Below are 13,717 nucleotides of genomic sequence, written 5' to 3' on the forward strand. Positions count from 1 at the left end.
GTATTTAAGCGCAAAATATTACACGTTAAGATGTTAACAAGGTGCCACTTGCTAAATTAAATATGCAAATTGATTGTGATGTTATAATGCTGCGCACTACTATTTGATTAAAAAGAAGTTGATATAAAAATATATTACAAGCAGTAGTATACAATAATAATGAACATTAATGTGTATTATTAAAAGGCTAAATAATGAGCTATTTCTTAATAATACACTGCATAAGTATAAATATTGAAATTAATACATTAGTTAAACTTGTACATATAATTTTTAATTGATAAATACATAAATATAAACACACACACAAGCGAAGAATATGAAAGAACGTGCATAATACTGTGAATAAACTGCAAATAGTATTTTTTTTTAAGTTTCGCTCCAAATATAGCTAACATCTAGCTTTATTTCAGTGACATTCAGGCGTTTGAAAGTGTGACTAAAGTGTCCAAATATCTTTTGGGACTCATGCGTGCTTCTCTCCTGAGCAGAGTGAGTTTATGATGGAAACACACCTCCTTTCCTGCCTGTGAGCTGATGGCTGTGTGCCCGGTCTGTGTCTGGTTCAACTGAAAGGATGGAGAGAAAGTAAATGTGTGTCAGAACCAGCGAGAGACGGGTGAAAAGAGGGTTCTGGACTTGCTGGATAAAGCTTTCATTAACTAAAATGAGGGCGTTTTATCAGGCACATTAATACCTATGGCTCAGTTATGGAAATACCTCACTTAGAAATCAGCTTCGCATTGTATTTCGTGGAACAGCACTTCCTGTTTGTGTCACTGCAGCTTTGTGAGAATAGAATGTTATCTTTGTCCTCCAGCACCTCTAGAAACTTCTTCCCTTGCGTCAAGTTCAAAGAAAGCCATCAAAGAGAATCACAGGTGGCTTAACAGCAGCGTCTCTCTCACACACACCACCATCTGGAATCATTGTTGTCCTGTAGTAACCGCATCTGAGACCAGGTGCTGCTGGAGCTCATACACTTGTGGGAAAAAAAAAAACTTTCTGCTTGTAGAAGAGGTGACAGCCACAGCTAAGGCTGGAATTTATTCTGCGTTCATATCTTTACAATTATTTTGAATGATTGTTTTGATTTTGCGTTTATTGACCATTAAGTTCCCTAAAAACTAATTTTACTCATTTCTTATATTACACATTTTAACTCTAATTTGCTATAATAAAGATAGATATGTTGGATGTTCAGAATGAACTGGGCAGGCCATTACCGGAAGGGAACAGTTAAGGTGAAAGTTACTTGCAGAATACAAGTACAAGAATTCCTTCTGGAAGGCACATTCGTCTGAAATAGTGGGCCAGAGTAAGTGGTTGTTTTGTAGGCAAGCATCACTGCCTTGAGTTTTATGCAAGCAGCTATTGGTAGCCAGTGCTAGCTGATGAACAGAGGTGTGACGTATATTTTTTGGCTCGTTAAGGACTAATCTTGCATCCACATTCTGGATTAGTTGTAGAGATTTTTTTCTGAAAACTCTCTGAAAGAACTGTCAAGAAAGCATTGCAATAGTCCTGGTTGGACAGAACAAGAGCTTGAACAAGGGCCTGATCTTCCTAATGTTGTATAAAGCAAATATGCAGGACCAGGCAGTTTTAGCAATGTGGCCTGTGAAATTCAGCTGATCACCAATCACAACTCCAAGGATCCTGGCTGTCCTTGAAGGAGTTATGATTGATGCATCTACTGTAATTGGGTGGGGAAATTCTAACAAAGGGATGGTTTTGCTGAAACAACAAGCAGTTCTGTCTTGGCAAGTTGAAGGTGATGGTGAAGCAAGAAATGCCTGTTAGACATGCAGAGATGCGAGCAGCTATTTATCAATCAGAGGTTCAGTTAATTGTCATCAGCATAGCAGTGATATGGAAAGCCATGTTTCTAAAAGACAGAAGCGGTCCAATAACTGCGCCCTGAGGTATCCCAGTAGCTAGATTTTGTTACTTGGACATCTCACCCCTACAAGATCCCTTGAAGGACCTATCTGAGAGGTAAGACTTAAACCACTGTGCAGTCCCTGAGATGCTCTCTGCCAATAGAGTTTACAGGAGGATTTTTACAGCAGGTTTTCACATTTATTTTCACTTTAAAATGTATTAAAATGTAGATTTGAAAGCCTGAAAAAAATTCAAATATGTTTTAGTGATATCTCCCCATATAGACAGAGCTATCCGTGTCTGATCACCTGTTGCTTCTTCTCCTCTGAAACTCTGTCTGGAGCCCATCATGCCCTGCTCCGTCTGTGTGGTGATCCGCCCCACCTCTTACTCTCTTTGGGGTGAGAGGCTGTATTGTCTGCTGTATGGATTGGTCGTCTGAATAAGGCTGAGTGCCTTTCCCAGGGGCTTAGTGTCTCAGCGAGGGGGCCGTGTATACAGTTACGCAGACCATGGGAGATGATGTGTGCCCTGCTTTGGGGGGCTCGCCCTTTGTGCCCATCTGAGAGAGTGAGATGGGCCATTTGAAAGGCTGGCAGTGTTTGGGGTGATGGGATTGGGCAATTCGTAACCCCGTGTGTTTCAATAGACTGTGGAAGGTTAGCCAGCCCTCCCCATGCCACGATTCCTGCATCTCCAGCCACAACGTTCCTCAACATTAACCCATATCCCAGAGCACCCTCATTGTCCTGAAACAATTGCATAACAGCGGAGCCTGGCCGTATGCTTTTGGGGATATGTTTACGTATGTATTTTCAGAGTAAACGACGGAGCATCAGCAGAGGAGTGTCTTATGTTTGTGGGCCAAGATTCTTTCTGTCAGTGTTTCTCAGTCTAATTCGCTTCAGCCTCTTGTTGTTGTGTGAATAAAAGCTCACGGGATCTTGTCTCACTGTCAGGAGTGCAGAGTAGTCTTATTCTCTGCTCTCATGAGTTCAGATTGAGACATTTTCCTGTCTGGCCTTTTGAGCTGGTTTTTTTTTTACGTCTCGTGGGTAAAAACGCTTTTGTACAAATGCATGTATAGAATGCGTAAAATGTGTCGATGTAAGAAAGTTTGAGTTCAGGTAATTAAAAAACTGTTTCGATTTCAGACAAGTTCAACCAGTAAGCATTTTGGTATTATTTATTCACCTTTTTTCTTTCTACCATATGTTACATTGATGCGTTGCAATAAAATTGACCATTGTTGCTGACACATAATTTAAGTGCTCCAGCAAAAGATTATTAATGAATATTAAAGTATTATAGATGCTAATATTTTTAGTATTGATGTCAGTAAGTTGACTGATATTATTGATAAGACCAAGTTTACTGTTGACTGATATATTCTTCTTCTTATATATAAAATATACATATTAATATAAATATATAAATATTAATATTGTTTCAATTTTCATTTTTCAAAAATTTTGAACATATATTATTTTTGTTTACACAGAGTTATTATTAAGTTATTGTAAATAAATACATACATACAAATAATAGACATTACTTACAAAAACATCATCAACAAAAACAGTACTTCTTGATTCCTCTTTCTATTTCAATTCTAGATGGCTCTGTCTTTCTTTTTGAATCCAGTGTTCAGAGGAGTGGATGGAGAAATAGCTCATCTCCTACACAGCTATGTGCCAACTCAGGTTTTTTTCCCCCCTCTTAGCTAAAGATCTTAGGTTTCTTTTCATTACGTTCTTTTCATGCATTTTGTATTGCGCACTTTTTTTATGTGAGAATCGTTTCAGGACTGCATGGCTGTGGATGTTTTGGCATGTAACAAACAAATCATATGGATTACTACTTTGACGCTGTTTTGTTGATTTTTCATTCTTGAAAATGAAAAATGTTTAAAAATGTTCTTTTGGTTTTCCGCAAAAATCGATTTTGAAACGACATGAGGGTGAGTAAATGATAAATGTGTAGTGAACATTGTCTTTAAAAGTTGTTTTATCTAAGCTGTACAGACTGCATTTTGTAAAGTATCTGTATGTGTAGGTGTGATGGTATCATCCAGTCACTGCTAAAGACTCATGGATCTCAGACTGGGGCTCCTACCCAGTGCATTGATTTGTTTCTGGCTAATTAGATTAGTCTAATCACATTAAGTTGGTGCCGAGTCGCGTCCTCATGGAGGAATGCAAATGAGACCGTGTCATTGTTGGCACATAGCTGTCAATGTCACACCGTCCCATGGAGTTTCATTCTTCAGATAGACCATCTTTGTTCAGCTTGTCCAGAGCTTCTCTTGGGAGAAGATGGCAAGAAATTAACCCTTAAGCATGACTGCAGCTTTGCTTTCCATTGAGGATCATAAAGATGTTAAAAATGTTACAGAATTTAGATTATCTTGCATTATGTTTATAGAGCTGGTCCAGATTCAGGAGATGTCTTGTTTACTGTGGCGTCAAACCATTGAGAGTTAGACTAGGATTTCCTGAACTAGTCTCAGTATACAAATCCAGATGTCGACTTACATTAGTGCATTGAGGAGGTCTGTCTTGTACAGTCATTTCCTCTGTATACAATAGTTTCTGATCCACTACATGGAAGTTCCTCATTCAGCATTTGATGTGTGCAAGGCTCTGCCCCCTTAGTTACTGTTGCATAGTCAGGCAAATTTTACAGAATGAAGACACTTGGGAGTTTGTTGTCCAAATGTCAGAAAACACTGGCCAGCTCTGGTGCCAGCTGAACTTCGCTCTCTTCTCTGTGCTGCTCCGTCAGCATCTCAATATATGAGACACGTGCCATATCAGATCCCTGCCAAGCTAGACTGGCAGCCGGAGAGAAAGAGCCACCTACATGGTGCTCAAATCCTCTAAAAACTGCTGGGAAATGCTGTTGTACTTCATTAAGGTTCATAGGAACATAAGACAAATTATTTTTAATAATAATAATAATAATAATAATAATAATAATAATAATAATAACAATTATTATTTAAACATTTATTTATTTACATTTTTATAATGATTTATTGTATATCTCCCATTATTTTACCAGTGTAATTTTAGTATCTTTCTAGATACTGTTATATTAATATTGTAGTTTTTATTGTTTTTATTTATATTTTATTTAGTATATATATATATATATATATATATATATATATATATATATATATATATATATATATATTATTAAGTGATTAATCGTGCAATAGCACTCTTTATTATATTTCTGCAATTGATTTTTATTAAAATTTTAGTTAGTTGAGATTTACAATTAGAATTTAATTAGAAATCAGAAATGCTTTGGCAACTGGCTGAAATGAAGAGGTTTTAATTTTCAACTGAAAAACAAACCAGATCTACGCACACAAACTATTCAAAAAAGTATTATTCGTATGACCTTCATCAAGAAACCTTTTTGTAAAAAAACGTAACATCACATAACCTGCAGGTTGTTATAAATCAATGGACCTTTGTGGTGATTGGTCACAAACCTGTTGTTAGATGTGATTTACTGTGTGATGTTTTTTTTTTTTTTTTTTTTTTTAGTTTCCTGCGCCCGAAATTTGATACTTTTTGCTTAGTTAGTCTGCGGGATCTGGTTTGTTTTTCAGTTTTTGACCTTGCCGATTTTCGTTTTCTTATGCACCTATCTATTTCTGTCAGGTGTGCGGAGAAGCCTTACCAATTGATCTAATTTATTTCAATTAAAATGTATTCATATTGATAAGTGCAATGGACTGTGCTGCTATTTTTCTTTTTCTTTTTTCTCTATTAATGTAGTCTTCCTGTCCTCTTGTACAGCGTTGTTTTTAGAGTGTTTTAGGTCGGTTTCACAGTGAATCCCAAAAATGTGCAACACAGCAGAGATATCGTAAATCCTTGAAGTGAAGTCACAAGTGAAATCATCATCAGCGTTCGTTACCAGTCACCACGCATGTTAGTTCTTCACCACCCTCTTGCTCGTGAGCGTTAAATCCAGGCAGGAAAAAAAAACGTCAGACATAATAATGGAAATCAAAAACACAGAGGCCTGAAACAAGGCGTCTGTTGAAGGGAGCCTGTCAGATCCAAATGTGCGGTCCCAGCTTACATAACACACCTGCAGAGGCCCAAATCCTGTCCATGTCTCTCTTGTTTTTGGATGGCCCCTCTCTCCCTCTCAGCTCCTACTGAGGGTAAAGCACAGGGTGCCTCAGTCATACCTAAACGCAGCTGCACCATTCCCAAATAAGGATCTGTGTTTCATCGAGAATGCTCTGGATTGCATTTTTACTTTAGACAAAAAAAAAAAGCGATCTCAACATTTAGATAAGCCTTTAGATAAGCTTCAGCTTTTGTGCATGTGCACACTTATAAGAGTAAAAATATGTGTTAGATACTTAAAAATATAGGCAATGGGAGAGATAAAACAACTATTTCTATGCTTATTTCAGTTGGTGACAATTTAGCTTTTTCCCCACAAAGGCTATAAAAGCAGTCTGCAGTGTCAACATTGATAATAATAAGAAATGTTTCCTGAGTAGCACATCAGCATCATGTGACGCTGAAGGATCATGTGACACTGAAGGCTGGAGTAATAATGCTGACAATTTGCTATCACAGAAACAAATTCCTTTTCTATAAATATCACTGTAATAAAGCCTTGGTGAATGTAAGAGAATTTCATCGATCTTTTATTTATTGTGCTTTTTGGCCATTTATTTATGAAGTACACATTTTATAACTTATGACCTTGTTATGCTTCATGAATTGATCTGAACTGTTCGTTTTAGTTTTTGATTCAGTGTTTTGTGGCATGACTTAAACGTGTTAACAGAACATATTTTCCATATATTACTACGTTTTATGAAAACATAATCAATTAAATATAGTTTATACTGCTGCATATTACTCGAATACATCATTATATCGCTGCAAAATATTCAATATTGTAGTGCTGTCAAACAATCACGATTAAACACATCCAAAATAAGTTTTTGTTGATATATATATTTTTATATGTAAAAATACAGTAAAAATCTACTTAAAAAAAAAAAAAAATATATATATATATATATATATATATATATATATATATATTTTTTTTTTTTTTTTTTACTGTATTTTAATCATTGGCAGTTTGTTTGAAATGACATTTCCCCCGACCTCTTGAGATAAAATTCTTTTTCGTTTTATGTTTTGGTTCGCGAGTCCTTATCGTGTCTCTATAACATCTCTTGTTTCTTTCCACTGCAGCCTGAAGAGTTCGAAGCCGTCCACTCCCACACTTTCCGGCTGAAGACGTTCAAGAAGGGGAAGCACTGCGGCGTGTGCAAGCAGACTGTAAACAATGAGGGGCTCATCTGCAGAGGTCAGTCCAGGGGAGGGTGGACCGCCCGAGGGGTGTCTTCCACTATGGACAGCTGCCCGTCCCAGCATCTGATCAGAGCTAATGGATAAAGGTTGAGATGTGTGTGAGGGGTGGCAGGTGCTCCCACTGACCAGTCAGTTTGTCCCACTAATGAAATATAATCATTAACCCGATTAGGCCACTGAGAGACAATGTGTAGTGTTACAGACAGGGCTTTATTGCTCAACGATGGCCGCTGGAAATTACATCACCGCTTGATGTTTGACTACAGAGAGTGAAAGAGCGACACAAGGCAAGATGGTCGGTGCAGATATTGATCCTGCTTTGATGATGCTTCTATCATTTCTGCACTCGAGCCAGGATTCACGCCAAAAGTCATCACCAGGGCCGTTTCTATAGGCATCGGCAAACTAGAGAGTCGTCTGTAGGCATCTGTCATCATTCAAAACCTGTATGACTTTGTTCTATGGAACATAAAAGAAAATATTTAGAAGAATGTTAACTAAAGAGTTTCAGCTTCCATTGACTTCTATTGTGCTGCTAAAAATATAATGGAAGTCAATGGAAGCTGTTTGGTAACCAACGTGATTCGAAATATCTTTCTTTGTGTTCCACAGAAGAAAGAATGTCATGTGTGTCATGAAGGTAATTATGACCGAATTTTCAGTTTTGAGTGGCGTATCCCTTTAAAAAAATGAAACCGTATCAAATAATGTGTATTGAGTAGATGTAAGTGGGTGAATATTAGCACAAACAATATGGATTATTTTCAGAAAGGTCAGAAATACAGATATTTAGTGTAAACGCATGGCATCATCAGCAAAATAAAAACATGATATAGTGGTGATTTGTATATAAGTATAGTAAAGAAATGGCCTTCTACAACCAAAGCCTTGTTTTAGTATTAAAAAAATATACAAATAAATACTGTCAGCAAAATATAAAATATTTTGTTCAAATGTGGATTTTATTTAATAGCATAAATCACTAGTTTCTTTAATTGAATTCAACTAAATTCAATTCAATTAAAAAGTTTAAAACATACTGGCATTTAATTAAAACCTTTATTTTGTTTACTGTAAGGTCAGATCAAACCAGGCAATGAAATTTTTGACATTTGACATAACATTTTAGTTTTTCGTAATTTATCCATTTACTTAGATTTATTTACTGCAGAAAATGTTGCAAAAGTAGACAATTTAATGCAGACTATCTAATGTGTGCATTGTGTATTTGTGTTTCACTTAACACATCTTGAGATTAGTATTATTTAAAAATACCGACAATAAGTGATCAATAAGTATCTTGTCAAAATGTATAGAAATGGCCCTGGTCATCACAATGCATTTAGCAGGATCTTATTTTTGTTTGTCTGCACAGAAATCTTTTCTATAATTAAGTATTAATGAGCTTCAATTGACAGACTGGAATATAACTCATTGTTTTGTCTTAAATAATACATGAATTACCCAACTGCTGAATAGGACATACTGTATGCTCATAATGTCAAAGGTCAGGGTAAAAAGTGACCGAATGTCTTGCAAATGCAGTAGTAATACTTACAGACAGTATCTGGTTTGCTGGGGTTCTGGCAAAGATCTCAATTTTTTCCAGTGCACCGCTTTATTATCATCTGTTACATAAAACTGAGCAGTGCCAGCAGAAACTCGGGTATCAAGAAGAGATTTCAGATAAACCTTTGCCAGTGCCAATAGCTGCAGAAGCTCTGGCAGGATCAGAGACATCTGATGCTCACAGACAGCAGAAACCTTCAGATCCAGAACAAGTCCTTCACAAGACATGGCATGTTTCAGGTTTAGTACACATTAAAGTTCATTTTAAAATAAAAAGAGACTTTAGGCAATAAGTTTCATTCTCCAGGTGCTTTCATTTGAGTTTTCAGTTCACTAGTTTGCTGTAGTCAGTCTAGGAAAGATTAGGTAAATATTATATTTTATGTAGCATTGTAGGCATCTCTAGTAGGCTAGTTTTATTTAATTTATTAATAAATATTTTGTAAATATATACTTTTTAATAAAACACGTGCGGTTTATTTTCCAACTGTTATTTTATTATATTAAGTGATTTTTGTTTTCCATATCAGAATGATTAAATTGTCTTGTATATTGTCTTCTATACGTTATATGTGTTTCTTGAATATGGCAGTTGAATTTCTTTCTTTCATTAACTTCACAGCCCCATCTGCAGCTGTTACTTAGAACACCTTTTTTCAAACCCTGTACATTTTAGCAACGGTCCTTCTCAAACAAGGACAGTAAGTGATTCTATCACGTTAGTCTCGTGACAACTATAGATTTTTATGGTTGGCCATAAAAAAAAATCCATACTTATTTAGACAAGCAAGTTATGGGAGTTTATTAGCCTTGGGTGATTTCTATCAAAGTTGTTTGCTGTATATTTCACGAGTTAGCCCTTACGTATAATTAATCATAGTAACGGTAAAAAGTAAGCGTGTTTGGCGAGCTGTCAGGAGAGGGCTCGGAACTAGGTGGACTACCGAGTCCAGAGTTTTCCTCTTGTCCGTGAGCGGACAGGACTCGATGTCCGACCCGATCCTGAGTGCCCCGAGAGGGGATAGTAGAACTAGGAGGAATGGAGATTGGGGTGGTGGAGGATGCTCGGAAACGAGATATCGAGGTAAGAAGCTTGTCAGCGAATTTATAGTAGGCTTCTCTTGCTCTGGTTGGATAATTGCGTGATTAGGAAGCGAGAGCCAGCCAGCGCGTTAATTATCAGTGCGTGCTCCTCCGAAATTTGTTTATAGCTAAACATCATTTCACGAGTTAAGCCCTTACGTATAATTAATCATAGTAACGGTAAAAAGTAAGCGTGTTTGGCGAGCTGTCAGGGAGAGGGCTCGAAACTAGGTGGACTACGAGTCCAGAGTTTTCCTCTTGTCCGTGGCGGACAGGACTCGATGTCCGACCCGATCCTGAGTGCCCCCAAAAGCCAATTAAGACAGCAGCCGAAAACACGTGTAAGCGGCCCCCAAAAAAGCTACTGGCTTAGCTAGAAAGGAGGAAGAGCATGGATATGTTAGTTGAAATTGGAATGGTATTAGGATGATATTATGTAGGTGTAGGAGAGTGGGCATGAAAATGTTGTGGCGTCTCTAGCGGGAGTGGTCCACGGCGGTGGGTGCAGTACTCCGGCTAGGCGGTCCACTGTATTAGCAGCATGTGTGAGCGACCGTCTCCGGCGGGAGCTGTCCACGGCGGTGGGTGCAAAGCTCCGGCTTTTGTGGTCTGCTGCTAAAGGCAGTGGAGTGCAAGTGGCGTCTCTTACAGGAGCGGTCCACGGCGGTGGGTGCAGGGCTCCGGCTTGGCGGTCCACTGTAATAGCAGCATATGTGAACGACCGTCTCTGGCAGGAGCTGTCCACGGCGGTGGGTGCAGAGCTCCGGCTTTTGCGGTCTGCTGCTAAAAGCAGTGGGTGCATGTGGCGTCTCTTGCGGAGGCGGTCCACGGCGGTGGGTGCTGTGCTCCGGCTTAGGCGGTCCACTGTAATGGCAGCATGTGTGAGCGACCGTCTCTGGCGGGAGCTGTCCACGGCGGTGGGTGCAGAGCTCCGGCTTTTGCGGTCTGCTGCTAAAGCAGTGGGTGCGAATGTGGCGTCTCTAGCGGGAAGCGGTCCACGGCGGTGGGTGCAATGCTCCAGCTTAGGCGGTCCACTGTAATAGCAGCATGTGTGAGCGACCGTCGCTGGCGGGAGCTGTCCACGGCGGTGGGTGCAAAGCTCCGACTTTTGCGGTCTGCTGCTAGAAGCAGTGGAGTGCGAGTGGCGTCTCTAGCGGGAGCGGTCCACGGCGGTGGGTGCAATGCTCCGGCTTAGAGCAGTCCACTGTAATAGCAGCATGTGTGAGCGACCGTCGCTGGCGGGAGCTGTCCACGGCGGTGGGTGCAAAGCTCCGGCTTTTTGCGGTCTGCTGCTAGAAGCAGTGGAGTGCGAGTGTGCGTCTCTGGCGGGAGCGGTCCACGGCGGTGGGTGCAATGCTCCTGCCTGTGTTGGCCACTGCGGTGGCAAGTTTTGTATACCATCATCTACGGGAGGGAGCGGTCCACGGCGGTGGGTGCAATGCTCCTGCCTGTGTTGGCCACTGCGGTGGCGGGTTTTGTATACCATCATCATCGGGCGGGAGCGGTCCACGGCGGTGGGTGCAATGCTCCTGCCTGTGTTGGCCACTGCGGTGGCAGGTTTTGTATAATGTCATTTACAGTGGGAGCGGTCCACAGCGGTGGGTGCAATGCTCCTGCCTGTGTTGGCCACTGCGGTGGCGGGTTTTGTATATTGTCGTGTACAGTGGGAGGCGGTCCACGGCGGTGGGTGCAATGCTCCTACCTGTGTTGGCCACAGCGGTGGCGAGTTTGTATATTGTCGTATCTGGGCGGGAGCGGTCCACGGCGGTGGGTGCAATGCTCCTGCCTGTGTTGGCCATAGCGGTGGCGGGTTTGTATGTTGTCATGTACAGCGGGGCGGTCCACGGCGGTGGGTGCAATGCTCCTGCTTGCAGTCTGCTGCTGAAGGCAGTGGAGTGCGTGTGGCGTCTCTAGTGGGAGTGGTCCACGGCGGTGGGTGCAGTACTCCGGCTAGAGCAGTCCACTGTAATAACAGCATGTGTGAGCGACCGTCGCTGGCGGGAGCTGTCCGCGGCGGTGGGTGCAAAGCTCCGGCTTTTGCGGTCTGCTGCTAAAAGCAGTGGGTGCGAGTGTGCGTCTCTAGCGGGAGCGGTCCACGGCGGTGGGTGCAGAGCTCCGGCTTAGAGCAGTCCACTGTAATAGCAGCATGTGTGAGCGACCGTCGCTGGCGGGAGCTGTCCACGGCGGTGGGTGCAAAGCTCCGACTTTTGCGGTCTGCTGCTAGAAGCAGTGGGTGCGAGTGTGCGTCTCTAACGGGAGCGGTCCACGGCGGTGGGTGCAGGGCTCCGGCTTAGAGCAGTCCACTGTAATAGCAGCTTGTGTGAATGACCGTCTCTGGCGGGAGCTGCCCACGGCGGTGGGTGCAGAGCTCCGGCTTTGCGGTCTGCTGCTAGAAGCAGTGGGTGCAAGTGTGCGTCTCTGGCGGGAGTGGACCACGGCGGGGGTGCAATGCTCCTGCCTGCGTTGGCCACTGCGGTGGCAAGTTTGTATACCGTCATCTCTGGCGGGAGAGCGGTCCACGGCGGTGGGTGCAATGCTCCTGCCTGTGTTGGCCACTGCGGTGGCGGGTTTGTATACCATCATCTACGGCGGGAGCGGTCCACAGCAGTGGGTGCAATGCTCCTGCCTGTGTTGGCCACTGCGGTGGCGGGTTTTGTATGCCGTCATCTACGGCGGGAGCGGTCCACGGCGGTGGGTGCAATGCTCCTGCCTGTGTTGGCCACTGCGGTGGCAGGTTTTGTATACCGTCATCTACAGCGGGGAGCAGTCCACGGCAGTGGGTGCAATGCTCCTGCCTGTGTTGGCCGCTGCGGTGGCGGGTTTGGATATTGACGTGTACAGCGGGAGCGGTCCACGGCGGTGGGTGCAATGCTCCTGTCTGTGTTGGCCACTGTGGTGGCAGGTTTTGTGTGCTATTGTGTGGCGGGAGGCGGTCCACGGCGGTGGGTGCAATGCTCCTGCCTGTGTTGGCCACTGCGGTGTGCAGGTTTGTATACCATGATCTACAGCGGGAGGCGGTCCACGGCGGTGGGTGCAATGCTCCAGCCTGTGTTGGCCACTGCGGTGGCAGGTTTTGTATACTGTCGTGAACAGCGGGAGCGGTCCATGGCGGTGGGTGCAGTACTCTAGCTAGAGTGGTCCGCTGTTAAGGCGGTGGGAGTGTATTAGCATCTACGGCGGGAGCGGTCCACGGCGGTGGGTGCAGTGCTCCTGCTTGTGTTGGCCACTGTGGTGGCAGGTTTGTATAGGGTCATCTACGGCGGGAGTGGTCCATGGCGGTGGGTGCGATGCTCCTGCTTGAGCTGGCCACTGCAGTGGCGAATTTTGTATATGGTCATTTGCTGCGGGAGCGGTCCACGGCGGTGGATGCGATGCTCCTGCTTGGCATTGCCACTCCTGTGGCAGATTTTGTATACGAACGTCTATAGCGGGAGTGGTCCATGGCGGTGGGTGCGATGCTCCTGCTTGAGCTGGCCACTGCAGTGGCGAATTTTGTATATGGTCGTTTGCTGCGGGAGCGGTCCACGGCGGTGGATGCGATGCTCCTGCTTGGCATTGCCACTCCTGTGGCAGATTTTGTATACGAACGTCTATAGCGGGAGCTGACCAGGGCGGTGGGTGCAATGTTCCTGCTTGGTATGTCCACTGTGGTGGCAGATTTTGAATATGGCTGTTTATAGCGGGAGCCGTCCAGGGCGGTGGGTGCGATGTTCCTGCTTGGTGTGGCCGCTGCGGTGGCGGATTTTGTATTTGGTCGTATACAGCGAGAGCTGGCCGTTGTAGAAGGAGTGATGACGTGCCTTGGGTGATCC

The 13,717-nt window shown here is 43.0% G+C and overlaps 1 protein-coding gene across 1 annotated transcript in view; it reads left to right on the forward strand.

The window, feature by feature from the left end:
- Nucleotides 1-13,717, forward strand: part of LOC122352141 (tensin-like) — a 111,453-nt gene that overhangs the window by 16,505 nt on the left and 81,231 nt on the right. Inside the window, 1 exon segment of the mRNA XM_043249685.1 lies at nt 7,134-7,248. Within this exon segment, the coding sequence (XP_043105620.1) occupies nt 7,134-7,248 (115 nt within the window).

This window comes from Puntigrus tetrazona, chromosome 9, assembly GCF_018831695.1.
Source record: "Puntigrus tetrazona isolate hp1 chromosome 9, ASM1883169v1, whole genome shotgun sequence".
NCBI classification, from domain to species: Eukaryota; Metazoa; Chordata; class Actinopteri; order Cypriniformes; family Cyprinidae; genus Puntigrus; species Puntigrus tetrazona.